Source organism: Pristiophorus japonicus, chromosome 7 (assembly GCF_044704955.1).
Source record: "Pristiophorus japonicus isolate sPriJap1 chromosome 7, sPriJap1.hap1, whole genome shotgun sequence".
In the NCBI taxonomy this organism is placed as follows: Eukaryota; Metazoa; Chordata; class Chondrichthyes; family Pristiophoridae; genus Pristiophorus; species Pristiophorus japonicus.
This window is the reverse complement of record NC_091983.1, coordinates 220,864,149-220,886,251: the sequence shown is the minus strand read 5'-3', so window position 1 is coordinate 220,886,251 and position 22,103 is coordinate 220,864,149. Positions and strand designations below refer to the sequence as shown.

The 22,103-nt window shown below is 47.0% G+C and overlaps 1 protein-coding gene across 4 annotated transcripts in view; it reads right to left on the bottom strand.

Annotated features, from left to right (window-relative positions):
• LOC139267472 (cullin-9) overlaps positions 1-22,103 on the bottom strand; it is a 293,931-nt gene that overhangs the window by 228,216 nt on the left and 43,612 nt on the right. For all 4 annotated transcript variants that reach the window (XR_011593911.1, XM_070885833.1, XM_070885834.1 and 1 more), the window contains exon 2: positions 17,149-17,790. Coding sequence is in view for 3 of the 4 variants with exons in the window: in XM_070885833.1 (XP_070741934.1) it covers positions 17,149-17,779 (631 nt within the window). In the remaining variant the exon portion in view is untranslated. The remainder of the gene's footprint in view (positions 1-17,148; positions 17,791-22,103) is intronic.

The window sequence follows — 22,103 nt, the reverse complement described above, 5'->3', positions numbered from 1 at the left end:
ATATGGCCCTTACGGTTAAAGAGATCAAGGGGTATTGAGAGAAAGCAGGAAAGGGGTACTGAGGGAATGATCAGCCATGATCTCATTGAATGGCGGTGCAGGCTTGAAGGGCCGAATGGCCTACTCCTGCACCTACTTTCTATGTTTCTATGACCCTTCCACGGATCAGCGCAATGTCCGGATTTCGGAACATTCCGAATTTTGGAACTCCGGATTTCGGACGCTCAACCTGTACGAAAGAAAAAAAAATCAAATCACCATACTCACTTCCCAACAGACTCCCGAGTGGCGAAGTATCGAAATGCATTGCTGATTATATGCCCATGGTTCAACAGCTGGTCTGTAACCTGTTAGCTAATCTCAGTTGTGGTGAGGGCACTACAATTGTCCACTATCCCCAGATCTGGGGGTTTTGGGCGCGGGGGGGGGGGGGGCTTACAATTCTGCTCCTGATAACTTGCACTGGCTACATTCTGGGAATCAATGGGTGGACTCGAGGTAACAGTGGGATTGCAATACCCCACCAGCACTTCCCATCACTACAAGAAATAAAGACTTGCATTTATATAGCGCCTTTCACAACCTCAGGACATCCCAAAGAGCTTCACAGCCAATTAAGTACTTTTGAAGTGCAGTCACTGTTCTAATGTAGGAAACGCAGCAGCTAATTTGTGCACAGCAATGTGATAATGACCAGATAATCTGTTTTTTTGTTATATTGATTGAGAGATAAATATTGGCCAGGACACCGGGGACCACTCCCCTGCTCTTCTTCAAAATAGTGCCACATCCAGCCGAGAGAGCAGACGCAGCCTCAATTTAACGTCTCATCCGAAAGAGGGCACACCTCCGACTGTGCAGCACTCCCTCAGGACTGCACTGGAGTATTAGCCTAGATTCTTGTGCTCCAGTCTGTGGAACCCACAAGCTTCTGACTCAGAGGCAAGGGTGTTACCCACTGCACCACAACTGATATGCACAGAGGCTGCGTGAGTTAATTCACAGAGGACTATCGAGAGCCATGGGACTGTACCCAGGCACAAGTCACTGGCTTTAAATGACACTTAGACAGAAGTGCTGGTGAACTTTAGTATTGTGTGTAGGAATGTGTGCATGGAACTTCCACCAATTTCAGAAGTGGAGCAAAAGTCACAAGCAAAAGCACGAAATCTTTCCATTACTGATTACACAAGACACATTTACTGTAGCGACAGCCCCATTTACATTCAAAGGCAGTTCATACAGTACTGGATCCCAATGTAAACAACTGTTAATTCAAAAGCAAAATACTGCAGACGCTGGAAATCAAAAATAAAAACAGAAAATGCTGAAAATACTCAGCAGGTCAGGCAGCATCTGTGAGAGAAAGAGTGTGAAACAAGAGAGAAACCGAGTTAATGCTTCAGGTCGATGCTAAGTGTTGCCAGCATTTCTTGTTTTGTGCCAATGCAAGGATATTGCTTTTTTGCTGGGGCCTATTCTATTCCTCAACATCGGCAGACCATACTACACAGGTCAACACGATCAACATTGCTTCACTCGGCTGTGAAGTGGTCACAAATACAGCCCAGAGACCAGTTATGATGCCGAGGGTTTCACTGCCACCAGAGGAATAGTCTGACATCAGTTCCTTCGGTGGTGCCCGCTCTTGCTTTGCGTTGACAGCACAACTGCCTTTGGCTCCAAAAGGTGAAAAAAATATTGTCGAAATCTCCATCGCAAAAGTGAGCAGGTGCCAAAGGGAACCACACCTTCTTCCTGGAAATCTGATTATAATGCTACGAGGTACATCAGAGTTCATTTTGTGTTGACAACGCAGTGAGCATTACACTCGAAACCAAAGATTTTTTATAATGCAAAACCTCCTTTGACTGACTGGCACCAAATGCAAATTTTAAATCAATAAAACACTATGTGCTGAGGGTCAATTCAATTGTAGATCGATTCCCCCTCACCAACTTGTGCATCTCCTGCCCTCTCCAGACAGTAGTGGCTCTTTGCTTCAATATGGTTCCACACAGACTCGACTTGCAGGCTGTTCAGCCTCAAAGGACAGCATTGGCGATTTTCTCCCAGTCCTCATCTCACATCCACACAGAGTTCACCGGATAGCGATTCGGAGCGACAAGCCTCGACTATTATCCCCTCCGCAATCAAGGGACACTGAGGCCAATTGCAGCATCACTACCACTGCCCAAGATCATTAGTTCACCACAAAGTATAATGGGGATCTTACTGGTCTGTGCAGCTTGCTTACTCAGTGGATAAACTCTCAGTCCTCGTTACTTCACAATCCTATGGGTATTTTGCACATATAATTCATCATCATAGGCAGTCCCTCGAAATCGGGGAAGGCTTGCTTCCACTCAAAGTGAGTTCTCAGGTGGCTGTACAGTTCCATACGGGAATTACAGTCTCTGTCACAGGTGGGACAGACAGTGGTTAAAGGGGAGGGTAGGTGGGGAGTCTGGTTTGCCGCACGCTCCTTCCGCTGCCTGCGCTTGTTTTCTGCATGCTCTCGGCGACGAGACTCGAGGTGCTCAGCGCCCTCCCGGATACTCTTCCCTCCACTTAGGGCGGTCTTTGGCCAGGGATTCTCCCTGTGGCTGAGGAGCTCCTTCCGAAGTCACCGTGCAGATTCCGTCCTCTACGGGGTACAACGGACATGATCTTTACAGCGCAACAACTGCAAGAGAAATGCAGGAACAGCGCCAACCCTTGTACATGGCCTTCTTTGACCTTACAAAGGCCTTTGACACCGTTAACCGTGAGGGACTATGGAGCGTCCTCCTCCATTTCGGCTGCCCCCAAAAGTTTGTTGCCATCCTCCGCCTGTTCCACGACGACATGCAAGCTGTGATCCTGACCCACATAAAATGAACCCCGCCTCAGCTTACTGTGCAACTGCAAGAATGTATGCAATCTGGAATGTTTGACTGGATAGCAAGTTTAGCAGCTGCATGTGTCTAGGTAATAAAAACAATTAACATCTTCAAGTACAAAAGAATTTCAAAAATGTTAGCCTTGGCTCAGTTGGTAGCACTTGCCTAGAACAAATCATCTAGGCTGTCACTCCAGTGCAGTACTGAGGGAGTGCTGCACTGTCCGTAGGGGGGGGGGGCCGTTTTTCAGATGAGACGTTAAACTGAGGCCCCGTCTGCCGTCTCAGGTGGAAGCAAAAGATCCCATGGCACTATTTTGAAGAGCAGGGGCGTTCTCTCCACGGTTTCAGGCCAATATTTATTCCTCCACCAACATCACTAAAACAGATGACCTGCTCATTATCACATTGCTGTTTGTGGGAGCTTGCTGTGCACAAACTGGCTGCCACGTTTCCGACATTACAACAGTGATTCCACTTCAAAAATGTCCAAATTAAACACTTGGCTCTCAGATATTTTTTTTATTTTTAATGTGATCACATCAGCCCGCAAACATATTATGATACAATACTCTGAATTACATCTCCTTATACCATGATTTTTTTTAAATCAACCTGATGTCAAACAGGCTAACAGCTAGAGTGAGGTCAGTACAAAAGCAAAATACTGCGGATGCTGGTAATCGAAAATAAAAACAGAAAATACTGGAAAGGTTCAGCAGGTCAGGCAACTATGGTGCTTTTGTGCTAAACCAGCCTCTGGTGCTAAACCAGCCTCTGGTGCTAAACCAGCCTCTGGTGCCGAGCTGTTTTTTTAGCCAACACTGGTGAGGGAAAACTTTTAATGAGTCAAACTTTCATGTTACATACAACGCCTCAGCTATCCATCTATGGCTCAGTACAAGTACAAGTTTAGCAACAGGATTGTACAAACAACAACACACCAGGAGTAGAACTCCATTATATCTCAAACAGAAACAAACATGCTTTCTAACATGACTTTAGGTACATTAAATAATGTGATTTAAAGATCGGCTTTGGGTAGCTGCATTTTCAAACCCTATTGCCCTATCGTGTCTTGGTATGTGGAGGAGCCAATATTCTTCACTCTTCAAATTTTACGAAACAGGCTATTTAAGAGTAGATTGGCTGCTGGCAATGTAAATCATCCAGGATACAACTGCATTGTCCCAAGGGGACTACTCATTCTTTCAATGACTATGGGTATTTTATCTGCAAATACCAGGCTCTGCCCGCAGATTTTTGTGTTTTTAGTCAGGTATGAAAAAGAAACAAAGCCATCAAATGGTGGGAAGAGTAAAGTTCACTCTTATCTGCTTAGATCACAGAACAGTTAATAATTTATCTGCCGGACGACTTAGAAAAAATATTATTCAAATTAATCGGTGCCTACTTCAAAGAAAATTAAAGACAGGAACAGGAGCCCGAGGATTCACAATTCTCTGCTTTAACTGCTCGCCCCATATGGACGTGAACAGGAGTCTCATGGGGCTCAAATTTCCCCAACCCCTTTTTCCGGCGCTCAAAACGGCGCCAAAATACGTACCAATGATTCTGGCCGCTCTGCTGTGTGCCCCGGGTCCTGGCGGGACCCTCCTCGTGGAGTAGGGGGTGGAGCTACAGCCCTGCGCCAAAAACAGTGCCAGCAGCTGCACGCATGCACTGTAGCTGCTCGCCCTCCCAGCACATCCTGCAGGCTGTGAGCGGGACCCGATGTTCACCTCCCCTATCCCTGACCAAAGGGACGCCCCATTGCTCACCTCCCCTATCCCTGACCGAAGGGACGTCCCATTGCTCACCTCCCCTATCCCTGACCGAAGGGACGTCCCATTGCTCACCTCCCCTATCCCTGACCGAAGGGACGACCCATTGCTCACCTCCCCTATCCCTGACCGAAGGGACGTCCCATTGCTCACCTCCCCTATCCCTGACCGAAGGGACGTCCCATTGCTCACCTCCCCTATCCCTGACCGAAGGGACGACCCATTGCTCACCTCCCCTATCCCTGACCGAAGGGACGTCCCATTGCTCACCTCCCCTATCCCTGACCGAAGGGACGTCCCATTGTTCACCTCCCCTATCCCTGACCGAAGGACGCCCCATTGCTCACCTCCCCTATCCCTGACCGAAGGGACGCCCCAATGCTCACCTCCCCTATCCCTGACCGAAGGGACGACCCGATGCTATCCCTGACCGAAGGACGCCCCATTGCTCACCTCCCCTATCCCTGACCGAAGGGACGTCCCATTGCTCACCTCCCCTATCCCTGACCGAAGGGACGACCCATTGCTCACCTCCCCTATCCCTGACCGAAGGGACGTCCCATTGCTCACCTCCCCTATCCCTGACCGAAGGGACGTCCCATTGCTCACCTCCCCTATCCCTGACCGAAGGGACGACCCATTGCTCACCTCCCCTATCCCTGACCGAAGGGACGTCCCATTGCTCACCTCCCCTATCCCTGACCGAAGGGACGTCCCATTGCTCACCTCCCCTATCCCTGACCGAAGGGACGACCCATTGCTCACCTCCCCTATCCCTGACCGAAGGGACGTCCCATTGCTCACCTCCCCTATCCCTGACCGAAGGGACGTCCCATTGCTCACCTCCCCTATCCCTGACCGAAGGGACGTCCCATTGTTCACCTCCCCTATCCCTGACCGAAGGACGCCCCATTGCTCACCTCCCCTATCCCTGACCGAAGGGATGTCCCATTGCTCACCTCCCCTATCCCTGACCGAAGGGATGCCCCGATGTTCACTGCCCCTATCCCTGACCGAAGGGACGCCCCGATAATCTTTAGTACTGATACTGCTGCTGCTACAGTCTCATTTTAATGAAGTGGAAATTTATGCCTGAAACTTGACCAGGGCTGTAACAGAATATCAACGCTTCAAGGCTTTGTTCATTCTGCTTGGCTTGGAATTTGAAAAATTGTATGCAGCAGAGAAAAGCAATGGAACTTTCTGCAGTTGTTTCAGAGCCTCACTAGAAAGCTCACCCAAGTCGATACAGGGGCACCAAAGCTAATGATAAGTGAAAGCACCCCTGGTAGTGTGTTGTCTCAAGGTCAAAGGAGATCACAGACTTCATTACAAAAGATACACACCTACCAACTGTGACTGATGTCCAGGGATTTAGAGGACTGGTGCTCTTCCTGGTACTAGGTTACAACTAATTCATCCCTCGGATAGAAGTCCAGTCCCTCAGGGGCAAAGTTAGGAAGGTAGGACTTAAGTTTTATTTTTTATTTATTTTATTAAAATGTATTATTGATGGTTTTTATGCTTCTTTAGGTGAAGGTGTTTAGTGCCTTGCAAGGTCCTCTGTGAACTAATGAATTGTTTCAAAGATAGAAAGCAATGTATCAAAATATGGGAAAACAGTCTAAGCAAGTGCTTCCCATTCCCCCTCCCCCATCTCTGGCTACCTGCGCTGATTTCTTAACTCTCCGCAATGGTTTTTTGTGCGGACACATACACTGGCCTAAGTTAGTTTGGAGCAACTAATATAGCTATCCAAACTGGCTTAAATGGCCAAAACAGGCCAAAACTAAACTAAAAAAATCCTAACTAACTCACTTACATTGGCACAAATTAAAGTGCAGAATGGGGATTTTTAAAGATACTCCAGAAAAATCAAGTTGCTCCAAAAAAAATGGAGCAACTCCTGGCCAATTTTGGGCCCCGATCTCGATCATGGAATGATTCATTGGACAATGCAACATTATTAAAAGGAACTGACGGTTCAGGACTTCTTATTTTGAAACAGTTTACATATTAAATCAAATGTTGTGCTGCCAGTTTTCTGCACTGTGTCGACTTTGGTGAAATTATCCCACTTGTCCATAAATGAAATGATTAGTTTTAGCCTGAATCCAGCATTTTTACAGTGCGGCATGGACTGCCTATAAAAGTGAACTGGAGAACATGATGGGCAGGGCATATAAACTCTGGTGCTGAAAGTCATGGCAAAACAAACATTTAGTCCTGAGAAACTGTTATCTCGGTCTTATATCTTTTAATTTCATTTCTTCTCAGAATGTGGGAAACACTTGCAAGGCCACGATTATTGGCCGTCTCTAGCTGTGGTGAGCTGCTTGCAGTGGTGGTCCTTCATCATAGCAATTGTTTATTTTTACAACTAAGCGGCTTTCTAGGCCACCAGAGAATAAGGTTGAAAGTTTCAGTCCATAGGAGATGCAAGAGTTGTTTCTGGAAACTATCTTTTTGATGTGAATGCCAATTACGAAAAGTATTGGGAGAGCACCCAAAGCATCAGGCCCAGATAAAGTAAAATGGTACACTGACATTGGGTAATCTACATTTCCTGACTCATGAAGAATATTGTATTGCAGAGAGAAAGGAGCTGATGTGGAATCACAATATTAATGAGACTACTGCTACTGTGGCAAACCAAATGACCGACTTTTGAGCTCCGAATTCCAGGACACTGTTCTCGAGAATAAGAAACAGGGTCACTCCTGATTAAATATTGCAGTCACTGTTCGCCCAAAGCTGCGCAGTTCCCTTGAGGCTGCTGCACCGGGTGTTGCTGACTGCGCAGTCCCGTTGGGACGGACTCCAGCGTGTGGGCGCTCTTCTCAATCGTGTCCCACAGGCGCGTTCTTTAGGCCCGCAAGAGCGGACCCATTTCGGCGCCTGCGCACTGGAACCCGCTGCAGGCCCGACCCTGTGTGACTGAATGTGAACGCTGTGATTATCCACTCGAACCGCTTCTGCACATGCGAGCCGTATCCCAGAACTACGCATGCACATTACCCTACATTTGAGGGGGCGGGGGGGGGGGGGGGGGGGGGGGGGAAGAGAAGGGGGCAAGAGGGGGAGAAGAGGGGAAGGGGGGGTGAGGGGGGAGGAGGGGAGGAGGAGGAAGAGGGAGAGTCTCTTCCCACCTACCTCCGCATCTCTTCCGACTCCCTCCACCACGAACAGTTTCTCAGCCCCAACCATCTCTTTTTCACTATGGACGTCCAATCCCTCTACACTTCCATCCCCCACCAGGATGGCCTGAGGGCGCTCTGCTTCTTCTTTGAGCAGAGGCCCAGCCAGTCCCCATCCCCCACCTCCTCCTCCTCCTCCGCCCGGCTGAACTTGTTCTCACATTGAACAACTTCTCCTTTGACTCGATTCACTTCCTCCAAATTAAAGGTGTTGCTATGGGAACCTGCATGGGTCCTAGCTATGCCTGCCTTTCCTTGGTATATATATGCAACCTTTTTTGTTCCAATCTTACTCGGGTCCCCTCCGTCACTTTTTTCCCCCGGTACATTGATGACTGTATCGGTGCCGTTTCCTGCTCTCGCCCTGAACTGGAAAATGTCATTCACTTTGTTTCCAATTTCCGCCCTTCCCTCACATGATCCATCTCCGTCTCTTCCCTTCCCTGCCTCCATTTCTGACGATAGCCTATCTACTAACATCCACTAAAAGCTCTCTGACTCCCACAGCTACCTGGACTACACTTACTCCCAAGCTACCTGGACCACACTTCCTCCCACCCTGCTTCCTCAAAGGATTCTCTTCCATTCTCCTAGTTTCTCCGTCTCCATTGCATCTGTTCTGACGCGCCACCTTCCATTCTAGTGCTTTTTCCTCAACCGAGGATTCCCTTCTACCGTGGCTGACAGACATTCAACTCTGTCCATTCCATTTCCTGCATTTCTGCTTTACCCCTTCCCCTCCCTCCCAGAACCACGATAGGGTTTCCCTTGTCCTCACTGCTCAACCCACCAGCCTCTAGATTCAACGGATTATCCTCCGCCACCTCAGCGTGATCCCACCAACGATCTTCCCCTCTCAGCATCCCAAAGGGACCGTTCCCTCTGATCGGGCTTTAAACTAAATAGTGGGGAGGGAGGGGGGGGAAAGAGATCAGATGAGCAGAAATTTAAAAAGTCAAAAAGAAAGGAGAAGGCAATAGGTGCAACGAGACCTGGGTGTCATGGTACATCAGTGGGCATGCAGGTACAGCAGGCGGTGGAGGTGGCAAATGGTATGTTGGCCTTCATAGCTAGGGAATTTGAGTATAGCAGCAGGGAAGTCTTACTGCAGTTGTACAGGGCCTTGGTGAGACCACACCTGGAATATTGTGTTCAGTTTTGGTCTCCTAATCTGAGGAAGGACGTTCTTGCTATTGAGGGAGTGCAGCGAAGGTTCACCACACTGATCCCCAGGATGGCAGGACTGACATATGAGGAGAGACTGGATCGGTTAGGCTTATACTCACTGGAATCTAGAAGAATGAGAGGGGATCTCTTAGAAACATATAAAATTCTGATGGGATTGGACAGGTTTGATGAAGGATGCTCCCAATGTTGGGAAGTCCAGAACCAAGGGACACAGTCTAAGGATAAGGGGTAGGCCATATAAGATTGAGATGAGGAGAAACTTTTTCACCCAGAGAGTTGTGAACCTGTGGAATTCTCTACCACAGAAAGTTGTTGAGGCCAGTTTGTTGGACATATTCAAAAGAGAGTTAGATGTGGCCCTTTCGGCTAAAGGGATCAGAGGGTATGGGGAGAAGGCTGGGGTGGGGTACTGAGGTTGAATGATCAGCCATATTGAATGGCGGTGCAGGCTCGAAGAGCTGAATGACCTGCTCCTGCACCTATTTTCTATGTTTCTATGTTTCTCGTGGAGGGTAACTATAGGGGTAATGATATCCAGAGTGTGACAGGGAGGGACAGAGCGTATAAACACAAGAGTGGGGTTAGAGTAGGAAAAAATGGTAAAAAGACAAAATTAAAAGCTCTGTGAATGCACGCAGCATTTGTAACTAGATAGATGAGTTAACGGCACAAATAGAAATAAATGGGTATGATCTGATAGCCATTAGAGACCAAGGTTGGGAACTAAATATTATGGGGTATGCGCCATTTCAGAAAGATACGCAGAAAGGAAAAGGAGGTGGGGTAGCTCTATTAATAAAGAATGAGATCAGTGCAGTAGTGAAAAATGATATTGACTCAGAAGATCAAGGTATAGAAGCGGTTAGGTGGAGATAAGAAATAAAAAAGGAAATAAGTCACTAGTGGGAGTAGTCTATAGGCCCCCTAACAGTAGCCACACTGTAGGACAGAGTATAAATCAAGAAATAATGGGGGCTTGTAAGGAAGGTACGGCAATAATCATGGGTGATTTTAATCTTCATATTCATTGGACAAATCAAATTGGCCAGGGTAGCCTTGAGGAAGAGTTCAGAGTGTATTTGGGATGGTTTCCGAGAACAACACATTGTGGAACCAACCATTACCAGACTATTTTAGATCTGGTAATGTGTAATGAGATAGGATTAATTAATGATCTCATAGTAAAAGATCCTCTGGGGAAGAGTGATCATAGCATGGTAGAATTTCAAATTCCGTTTGAGGGTGAGAAAGCTAGGTCTCAAACTTAAATAAAGGCAATTACAAAGGTATGAAGGCAGAGTTGCTAAAGTGGACTGAGAAAATAGATTAAAGGGTATGATGATGGATAAGCAGTGGCAAACATTTAAGGAGATATTTCATAATTATCAGCAAAGACAAATTCCAGTGAGAAAGACTCTAAGAGAAGGATGAACAATCCGTGACCAACTAAGGAAGTAAAGGACGGTATCAAATTGAAAATAAAGACATACAATGTTGCAAAGAACAGTGGAAGGCCAGAGGATTGGGAACATTTTAGAAACCAGCAAAGGACGACTAAAAAAATAATATACCGTATATACTCGCGTATTATGCGACTTTTGAAGACCTAAATTGTAACCTAAATTTGGGGGGGTCGCACGATGTGCGAGATACAAAATTTGCAGGTGTGAAGTGCTGGCCAAGATTAGGCTGTTAGTCTGTTAAGCAGACCGTATCCACGCTGAATCTCGGCAGGTATCTCCTGGGCTGGATTGCAGCCTCTATTGTCGCTTGTACTGTATCGGGGGGGATGAGAGAGAGTCGCGGAGGTCGGGGGGGGGGGGGGGAGAGAGAGAGTCGCGGAGGTCGGGGGGGGTGGGGGGGGGAGGAAAGAGACCGGACCGGATCCGACCTGACCCCCGCTCTCCCTACCCCGGCGACCCGACCTCCGCTCCCCCAACTCCCCCCCCCACCCGGCAACCCGACCTCCGCTTCCCCCCAGTGACCCAATCCGACCTCCTCTTCACCCCCCCCCCCACCCCCCCGGCGACCCGGCCTCCGCTCCCCCAACTCCCCCCCCCCCACCCAGCAACCCGACCTCCGCTTCCCCCCAGTGACCCAACCCGACCTCCTCTTCACCCCCCCCCCCACCCCCCCGGCGACCCGACCTCCGCTCCCCCAACTCCCCCCCCCCCACCCAGCAACCCGACCTCCGCTTCCCCCCAGTGACCCAACCCGACCTCCTCTTCACCCCCCCCCCCACCCCCCCGGCGACCCGACCTCCGCCACCCACAACTCCCAAACACAGTAGAGGCTGTGGCTGAACGACGCGAGTCAAGCCAGCTGGAATGATTGCTGTATCGGTGTTCGATTCGCGAACAGCTTTCACAGCAGAATCCACTCGATGTTTCATGTTAAGGTCTGTATTCGATCTCAAAAAAGTGACTCGCATGATACATGAGATATATGGTAAAATCATGTTTTGGGGACGAAAATTTAGGGGTTGCATGATACGCGAGATCGCAGGATACGCGAGTATATACGGTAGCTTATGAGAGTCAACTAGCAAGAAATATAAAAACAGCAAGCACTTCTACGGGTAAATATAAAGGAAGAGAGCAGCTAAAGCAAACGTTGGTCCCTTAGAGGATGAGACTGGGAAATTAATAATGCAAAAAAGGGAAATGATGGAGACTTTGAACAAATATTTTGTATCGGTTTTCACGGCAGAAGACGCTAAAAGCATCCCAATAGGGGGTAATCAATGGGCTATTGGGGGGGGGGGGGGTCTTAAAATAATCACTAAAGAAGTACGAGCAAATTAATGGGTCTAAAGGCGGACATGGGGGCTTGTAAGGAAGGTACGGCAATAATCATGGGTGATTTTAATCATGGTGTCCATCATGGTGTCCATCCTCGGGTCTTAAAAGAGGTGGCTGCAGAGATAATGGATACATTGGTTGTAATCTACCAAAATTACCTGGATTCTGGAGAGGTCCCAGTGGACTGGAAAACCGCACATGTAACGCCCCTATTTAAGAAAGGAGGTAGACGGAAAGCAGGAAACTATAGACCAGTTAGCCTAACGTCTGGCATTGGGAAAATACTGGAATCCATTATTAAGGAAGTAGTAGCAGGTCATTTATAAAATCACAATAGTCAAGCAGAGTCAGCAAGGTTTTACGAAAGGGAAATCATGTTTTGACAAATTTGCTGGAGTTCTTTCAGAATGTAACGAGCAGTATGGATAAGGGGGAACACCAAAGGGAGGTTTGGGGGGGTGGGGGGGCAAGAGGGACAGCAAGTGAGCAAAGAGATATGAACACCCATTTTCTCAGTTTGGTAAATCATATCTACATAGAAACATAGAAAATAGGTGCAGGAGTAGGCCATTCGGCCCTTCTAGCCTGCACCGCCATTCAATGAGTTCATGGCTGAACATGCAACTTCAGTACCCCATTCCTGCTTTCTCACCACACCCCTTGATCCCCCTAGTAGTAAGGACTTCATCGAACTCCTTTTTGAATATATTTAGTGAATTGGCCTCAACAACTTTCTGTGGTAGAGAATTCCACAGGTTCACCACTCTGCAGGTGAAGAAATTCCTCCTCATCTCGGTCCTAAATGGCTTACCCCTTATACTTAGACTGTGTCCCCTGGTTCTGGACTTCCCCAACATTGGGAACATTCTTCCTGCATCTAACCTGTCTAACCCCGTCAGAATTTTAAACGTTTCTATGAGATCCCCTCTCATTCTTCTGAACTCCAGTGAATACAAGCCCAGTTGATCCAGTCTTTCTTGATAGGTCAGTCCCGCCATCCCGGGAATCAGTCTGGTGAACCTTCGCTGCACTACCTCAACAGCAAGAATGTCCTTCCTCAGGTTAGGAGACCAAAACTGTACACAATACTCCAGGTGTGGCCTCACCAAGGCCCTGTACAACTGTAGCAACACCTCCCTGCCCCTGTACTCAAATCCCCTCGCTATGAAGGCCAACATGCCATTTGCTTTCTTAACCGCCTGCTGTACCTGCATGCCAACCTTCAATGACTGATGTACCATGACACCCAGGTCTCTTTGCACCTCCCCTTTCCTAATCTGTCACCATTCAGATAATAGTCTGTCTCTCTGTTTTTACCACCAAAGTGGATAACCTCACATTTATCCAGATTATACTTTATCTGCCATGCATTTGCCCACTCACCGAACCTATCCAAGTCAATCTGCAGCCTCATAGCATCCTCCTCGCAGCTCACACTGCCACCCAACTTAGTGTCATCCGCAAATTTGGAGATACTACATTTAATCCCCTCGTCTAAATCATTAATGTACAGTGTAAACAGCTGGGGCCTCAGCACAGAACCTTGCGGTACCCCACTAGTCACTGCCTGCCATTCTGAAAAGTCCCCATTTACTCCTACTCTTTGCTTCCTGTCTGACAACAAAGAAATGGCGGACCAATTGAACAAGTACTTTGGTTCGGTATTCACGAAGGAGGACACGAACAACCTTCCGGTTATAAAAGGGGTCGGGGGGTCTAGTAAGGAGGAGGAACTGAGGGAAATCCTTATTAGCCGGGAAATTGTGTTGGGGAAATTGATGGGATTGAAGGCCGATAAATCCCCAGGGCCTGATGGACTGCATCCCAGAGTACTTAAGGAGGTGGCCTTGGAAATAGTGGATGCGTTGACAGTCATTTTCCAACATTCCATTGACTCTGGATCAGTTCCTATGGAGTGGAGGGTAGCCAATGTAACCCTACTTTTTAAAAAAGGAGGGAGAGAGAAAACAGGGAATTATAGACCGGTCAGCCTGACATCGGTAAAATGATGGAATCAATTATTAAGGATGTCATAGCAGTGCATTTGGAAAGAGGTGACATGATAGGTCCAAGTCAGCATGGATTTGTGAAAGGGAAATCATGCTGGACAAATCTTCTGGAATTTTTTTGAGGATGTTTCCAGTAGAGTGGATAAGGGAGAACCAGTTGATGTGGTATATTTGGACTTTCAGAAGGCGTTCGACAAGGTCCCACACAAGAGATTGATGTGCAAAGTTAGAGCACATGGGATTGGGGGTAGTGTACTGACATGGATTGAGAACTGGTTGTCAGACAGGAAGCAAAGAGTAGGAGTAAATGGGTACTTTTCAGAATGGCAGGCAGTGACTAGTGGGGTACCGCAAGGTTCTGTGCTGGGGCCCCAGCTGTTTACACTGTACATTAATGATTTAGATGAGGGGATTAAATGTAGTATCTCCAAATTTGCGGATGACACTAAGTTGGGTGGCAGTGTGAGCTGCGAGGAGGATGCTGTGAGGCTGCAGAGCGACTTGGATAGGTTAGGTGAGTGGGCAAATGCATGGCAGATGAAGTATAATCTGGATAAATGTGAGGTTATCCACTTTGGTGGTAAAAACAGAGAGACAGACTATTATCTGAATGGTGACAGATTAGGAAATGGGGAGGTGCAAAGAGACCTGGGTGTCATGGTACATCAGTCATTGAAGGTTGGCATGCAGGTACAGCAGGCGGTTAAGAAAGCAAATGGCACGTTGGCCTTCATAGTGAGGGGATTTGAGTACAGGGGCAGGGAGGTGTTGCTGCAGTTGTACAGGGCCTTGGTGAGGCCACACCTGGAGTATTGTGTACAGTTTTGGTCTCCTAACCTTAGGAAGGACATTCTTGCTATTGAGGGAGTGCAGCGAAGGTTCACCAGACTGATTCCCGGGATGGCGGGACTGACCTATCAAGAAAGACTGGATCAACTGGGCTTGTATTCACTGGAGTTCAGAAGAATGAGAGGGGACCTCATAGAAACATTTAAAATTCTGACGGGGTTAGACAGGTTAGATGCAGGAAGAATGTTCCCAATGTTGGGGAAGTCCAGAACCAGAGGTCACAGTCTAAGGATAAGGGGTAAGCCATTTAGGACCGAGATGCGGAGGAACTTCTTCACCCAGAGAGTGGTGAACCTGTGGAATTCTCTACCACAGAAAGTTGTTGAGGCCAATTCACTAAATATATTCAAAAAGGAGTTAGATGAGGTCCTTACTACTAGGGGGATCAAGGGGTATGGCGAGAAAGCAGGAATGGGGTACTGAAGTTGAATGTTCAGCCATGAACTAATTGAATGGCGGTGCAGGCTAGAAGGGCCGAATGGCCTACTCCTGCACCTATTTTCTATGTTTCTATGTTTTCTATGTTTCTCAATCCATGTCAGCACACTACCCCCAATCCCATGTGCTTTAACTTTGCACATTAATCTCTTGTGTGGGACCTTGTCGAAAGCCTTCTGAAAGTCCAAATATACCACATCAACTGGTTCTCCCTTCTCCACTCTACTGGAAACATCCTCAAAAAATTCCAGAAGATTTGTCAAGCATGATTTCCCTTTCACAAATCCATGCTGACTTGGAGCTATCATGTCACCTCTTTCCAAATGCACTGCTATGACATCCTTAATAATTGATTCCATCATTTTACCCACTACCGATGTCAGGCTGACTGGTCTATAATTCCCTGTTATCTCTCTCCCTCCTTTTTTAAAAAGTGGGGTTACATTGGCTACCTTCCACTCCATAGGAACTGATCCAGAGTCTATGGAATGTTGGAAAATGACTGTCAATGCATCTGCTATTTCCAAGGCCACCTCCTTAAGTACTCTGGGATGCAGTCCATCAGGCCCTGGGGATTTATCGGCCTTCAATCCCATCAATTTCCCCAACACAATTTCCCGACTAATAAGGATTTCCCTCAGTTCCTCCTTCTTACTACACCCTCTGACCCCTTTTATATCCGGAAGGTTCTTTCTGTCCTCCTTAGTGAATACCGAACCAAAGTACTTGTTCAATTGGTCTGCCATTTCTTTGTTCCCAGTTATGACTTCCCCTGATTCTGACTGCAGGGGACCTACGTTTGTCTTTACTAATCTTTTTCTCTTGACATATCTATAGAAGCTTTTGTAGTCCGTTTTAATGTTCCCTGCAAGCTTCCTCTCGTACTCTATTTTCCCTGCCCTAATCAAACCCTTTGTCCTCCTCTGCTGAGTTCTAAATTTCTCCCAGTCCCCGGGTTTACTACTATTTCTGGCCAATTTGTATGCCACTTCCTTGGCTTTAATACTATCCCTGATTTCCCTTGATAGCCACGGTTGAGCCAACTTCCCTTTTTTATTTTTACGCCAGACAGGGATGTACAATTGTTGTTGTTCATCCATGCGGTCTCTAAATGTCTGCCATTGCCCATCCACTGTCAACCCTTAAGTATCATTCGTCAATCTATCCTAGCCAATTCACGCCTCATACCTTCAAAATTACCCTTCTTTAAGTTCTGGACCCTGGTCTCCGAATTAACTGTTTCATTCTCCATCCTAATGCAGAATTCCACCATATTATGGTCACTCTTCCCCAAGGGGCCTCGCACAACGAGATTGCTAATTAATCCTCTCTCATTACACAACACCCAGTCTAAGATGGCCTCCCCCCTAGTTGGTTCCTCGACATATTGGTCTAGAAAACCATCCCTTTTACACTCCAGGAAATCCTCCTCCACCGTATTGCTTCCAGTTTGGTTAGCCCAATCTATGTGCATATTAAAGTCACCCATTATAACTGCTGCACCTTTATTGCATGCACCCCTAATTTCCTGTCTGATGCCCTCCCCAACATCACTACTACTGTTTGGAGGTCTGTACACAACTCCCACTAACGTTTTTTGCCCTTTGGTGTTCTGCAGCTCTACCCATATAGATTCCACATCATCCAGGCTAATGTCCTTCCTAACTATTGCATTAATCTCCTCTTTAACCAACAATGCTACCCCACCTCCTTTTCCTTTTATTCTATCCTTCCTGAATATTGAATACCCCTGGACGATCGAAAGTCCGGAATCCGGAACGGCCTCGGTCCCGGATTCTTGATGCTGCACCTGTACATCTACCCCTGTTACAGTTGAGTCTGGGTGCACTCCTTATGTTTATAAAAATCCAAAATATGTGTTTCTCCAAGTACAGCACATGGCCAAATACTAATCCTGTAATCAAAGAGTCAGACCATTCCCAAAGGAATTACTGAGTGATAAAGTACTGAATACTGCTGGTTAAACTACAAACATCCTACCTGCATCGTGTGAAGCCAGAGCACGCAGCATCTTGCCAGCGCTCCTGCGTGTCTGCGTTTCCTTGTTGCAGAGTAATTCCATGAGCACATCCAAAGCTCCGGTCTCTTTGAACACCCCCACCAGCGAGCCAATACTAGCATAGGCACTCAGAACATGGATTGTGTGCGAAATATTCAAGGACGAGTCTGGTCCAGATTTACGAGACATCTGCCGCCTCGCTCTTTGCACCAAATGCTTCACGTCCTCCTTCATATCAAGTAACTCGACGTCGTCGAACGTGGCATCAGAGTCTGCCCGCACGGGGCAAGATCTGGCAGTCGCTTCCTGCTCCTCCTTCACTCTCTGGCCCTCGGGTTTCCGTTTGCCAAGGAGCGTAGGGCAGTTGGCATATACGTCTTCAGCCGACATCCACATCAAAATATTGTCCACTTTGTTGTCGCTGGACGAACTGTTTCCTCCATTACTGCTGCTGCCTCCACCTCCACTGTCATCTACAGTCAGCACGTTCCAGCGAATGAGGTACTCTGTCAGACCGTCGTGTGAGCGACGCTGTCGGATCAGCTCTTCGGGATACGCCTGGATTTTGGGCCCCAGCTGGACCAGAAGGTTTTTGCTGCGCCGTTCACCCATTGTTTTAGCACCTGCACAGAAAGTGACAATTACATTTACAGCAAAGCAATTTCAATACTTAACGGACGTCATCCACCAAATGTTAAATATTTGCTACCTGTACTAGGATCCCACGTCTGACCAAATGGTCACATCTTACTGGAATACTACTGCTGCAGCTCTACGATTTATTTTTAAAGGAACGCAACAGCTTTATGGTTCTTCAGCAGATGTGATACTAGTTGCAGGTTTTTGACAAGCACAGGAAGAATGGCCAAGTATGTGTGCAATCTTCCCAATGTAAGGATATGCTGAATAACTCAAGGTCAAGTACTTCAGTATAACCTCAACTTGACAAGACAATGTGCACAAAGTTCATTTCAGCAATTACCATTCACCAGAATTCGGCAAGTGAATCAAATCAATGAGAATGAGAGGATCCTGCCCAATGATAGGAACATGCTGCACAAGCAATACCCACATGGCTTAATTAACAAAAAGGCTACATTCGATAAATATCTTTTAAATTACAAATGCATTTTGACAAAGGTTGTTGACTTAGTGCAGGGCTCTGGGACAGAGAAAGGGATTGAGGAAGGCTACATGACCCGATTCACAGCCCACCTGGTCAGTCCCAAAGTGTTTAACATCTTGTGCAGTCCGACCACTTGCACCTCCAACACATATCATGGACAGCTGCCTATATTGGGCAAATGGCACAAACCATTTGCCAGTACCTCAGAGGTCAGTTACAACGGTGCCACTTATAACATGTACACGTGCTGGTTATTCTGGACAGCTGCCTTCGGATTTTGTACGCATCCAGCACATTTCACAACCCTGCACACTATACAGGCCGAAAAGAAGAAAATAATAACCTGCCTTTTACGATATTCCCTTTTACATTGTACGTTTCACAGGGTCAGAATTCGTACAGCTCATAAGATATCTGCCATTTCCTGCTACAATATTGCCATTTACAAGCATGGTTACAATTAGGTTCAAACAGTGAGAAAAGGTGGATAAATTCTCATTCTGGAAAGAAAAGTATTTTTAATTAAAAGAAACTTTCAGTGGTTAAAATTTCAGTAGCATGTTTTACCGTCCACTTCTTGTAGCAAGCAAATTCCGCGAACACCAGCACTCTCGCAATGTGGTTGCGACTGCACATTACTCGGTTTCCCTCAAACACAGTGGCCACATAAGAAATAGGAGCAGGAGTAGGCCATTGCCCCTCGAGCCTGCTCCGCCATTCAATAAGACCATGGTTGATCTGATCTTCGCCTCATCTCCACTTCCCTGCCCGTTCCCCATAACCCTTTATTCCCTCATCGTTCAAAAATCTGTCTATCTCCACCTTAAATATATTCAAAGACCCAGCCTCCACAGCTCTCTGGGGCAGAGAATTCCAAAGATTCATGACCCTTGGAGAAGAAATTCCTCCTCATTTCTGTTTTAAATGGGCGACCCCTTATTCTGAAACTATGCCCCCTAGTTCTAGATTCCCCCATGAGTGGAAACATCCTCTCTGCATCCACCTTGTCGAGCCCCCTCAGAATCTTACACGTTTCAAGAAGATCACCTCTCAGTCTTCTAAATTGCAATGATTCGATTCGCCAGGACACTGGCCCCAGCCTGGTTTAAGTGAAGCCCATCTGGACAGAACAGCTCCCTCCTATCCCAGTACTGGCGCCAGAGCCCCATGAATTGAAACCCATTCTCCGACACCAATCTTTGAGCCACGCATTCATCTCTCTGATCTTATTTACCCTATGCAAATTTGCTCGTGGCTCGGGATTACTACCTTTGTGGTTCTGTTTTTTAATTTAGCCCCTAGCTGCTCATATTCCCACAGCAGAACCTCTTTGTTTGTCCTACCTATGTCGTTGGTACCCACATGGACCACGACAACTAGATCTTTCCCCTCCCACTCCAAGTTCCTCTCAGTCCAGAGGAGATGTCCTTAACCCTGGCAAGCAACACAGCCTTCGGGACTCACGCTCTCGGCTGCAGAGAACAGTATCTATCCGCCTGACTTTACTGTCCCCTACTATGGGGTACTGAGCCATGTATCAACACGGCAAGATTAAAAGCATCTCATGTTTGATCCGTGATCCTTACTGAGTCAGTTAATCTGTAGCCGTGTGACAGTCGGGGTGGGGTTGAGGGAAAAGGAAAAAATACAAACCAGCATTCCCACTCTTGACTGCCATCCAATCACCGATTCAACTATCTTAGTTGTGCACTTTAAACAAATGCCCCCTGCAAGGGGGGGGGTCACACTCCACAATAACGTTTTTCCAGTGCCCCTTTTGGGGGGGGGGGGTTTCGGGCACTAAAAACAGAAATTATACAAGTGCCCCTTGGCTAAAAGGGAGGGACACTAAAACCGGAAAATTAAACAGATTAAACTTTAAACTTAAATGATCAAATTAAAATTTGGTTGCCGGGGGTGATGCACTCCAGTCCCTCCGGCGCCCACCTCTCACGGAAAGCCATGAGCGTACCGGTGGACACCGCATACTCCATCTCCAGGGACACCCTGGCAATCACCTATTCGTCAGGTTTTAGATTGGGTCTGGAGACACTGGATGAAAACATGACTGTGCTCAGCTGTGACGCTTCCCTCTCCCAGCTATCAAATCGCCTGTGAAAACTGTCCAGGCCCAAACAACAGTCACAGAGGGCTCCTGGAACTGTACCCCAGGATTAGTCACTCTTTACAGGAGAGGAAGGAAAAGGAAAGCACAGCCAACAATTAAAAAGCTGTCATTCAACAAAAAATGCTGGAAATACTCAGGTCAGACAGCATCTGTGGAGAGAAAGAGAGTTAATGTTTCGGGTCGATGACCACCCATCAGAACTGAAACATTAGCTCTGTTTCTCTCCCAGAGATGCTGCCTGACCTGTTGAGTATTTCCAGCTTTTTCTGCTTTTATTTCAGATTTCCAGGATCTGCAGTATTTTGCTTTTGATAGCTGCCTGACAATTGAGTCTGTTGGGAGTCCAACAGATTGTCACAACTCAAACACAGTCTGTCATGAGTCATAAACTGCGAGCACACCAGCAACTCCTCAGATGCCAAATCCTGAACCTCTCAGAAAACAAACGTCAGCCAATTCAACCAAGGTAACTCGGAGACTAACCGAGGAGCTTGGGAGAAAGCATAGCTTTTGTTGTGGAATAATAGAATGATATAGCACAGAAAGAGGCCATTCGGCCTATCGTGCCTGTGTCAAATGCTTTCTCCCCACCTCTCCTGAAGACACTTGCTCATAGAAACATAGCAAGTAGGTGCAGGAGTAGGCTATTTGGCCCTTCGAGCCTGCACCACCATTCAATATCATGTACCCCATTCCTGCTTTCTCTCCCCTTGATCCCTTCAGCCGTAAGGACCATATGTAAGTCCCTTCTGAATACATCCAACAACTGGCATCAACAACTCTCTGTGGTAGAGAATTCCACAGGTTAACAACTCTTTACGTGAAAAAGTTTCTCCTCATCTCGGTCCTAAATGGCTTACCCCTTACCCAGGTTCAACATCGGGAACATTCTTCCTGCATCTAACCTGTCCAATCCTATCAGAATTTTATATGTTTCTATGAGATCTCCTTTCATTCTTCTAAATTCCACTGAGTATAAGCCTAGTTAATCCAGTCTCTCCTCATATGACAGTCCTGCCATCCCGGGAATCAGTCTGGTGAACCTTTGCTGCACTCCCTCAATAGCAAGAATGTCCTTCCTCAGATTAGGAGACCAAAACTGCACACAATATTCAAGGTGTGGTATCACCAAGGCCCTGTACAACCTCCTTGCTCCTATACTCAAATCCTCTCGCTATGAAGGCCAACATACCATTTGCTTTCTTTACTGCCTGCTGTACCTGCATACCTACCTTCAGTGACTGATGAACCATGACACCCAGCTCTCGTTGCACCTCTCCTTTTACTAATCTGTCACGAGATAATATTCTGCCTTCTTGTTTTTGCCACCAAAGTGGATAACCTCACATTTATCTACATTATACTGCATCTGCCATGCATTTGCCCACTCACCTAACCTGTCCAAGTCACCCTGCAGCCTCTTAGAGTCCTCCTTACAGCTCACACTGCCACCCAGCTTAGTGTCATCTGCAAACTTGGAGATATTACACTCAATTCTTTCGTCTAAATCATTGATGTATATTGTAAATAGCTGGGGTCCCATCACTGAACCTTGGCGGCACCCCACTAGTCACTGCCTGCCATTCTGAAAAGGACCCATTTATTCCCATTCTTTGCTTTCTGACTGCCAACCAGTTCTCTATCCACGTAATACATTACCCCCAATATCATGTGCCTTACTT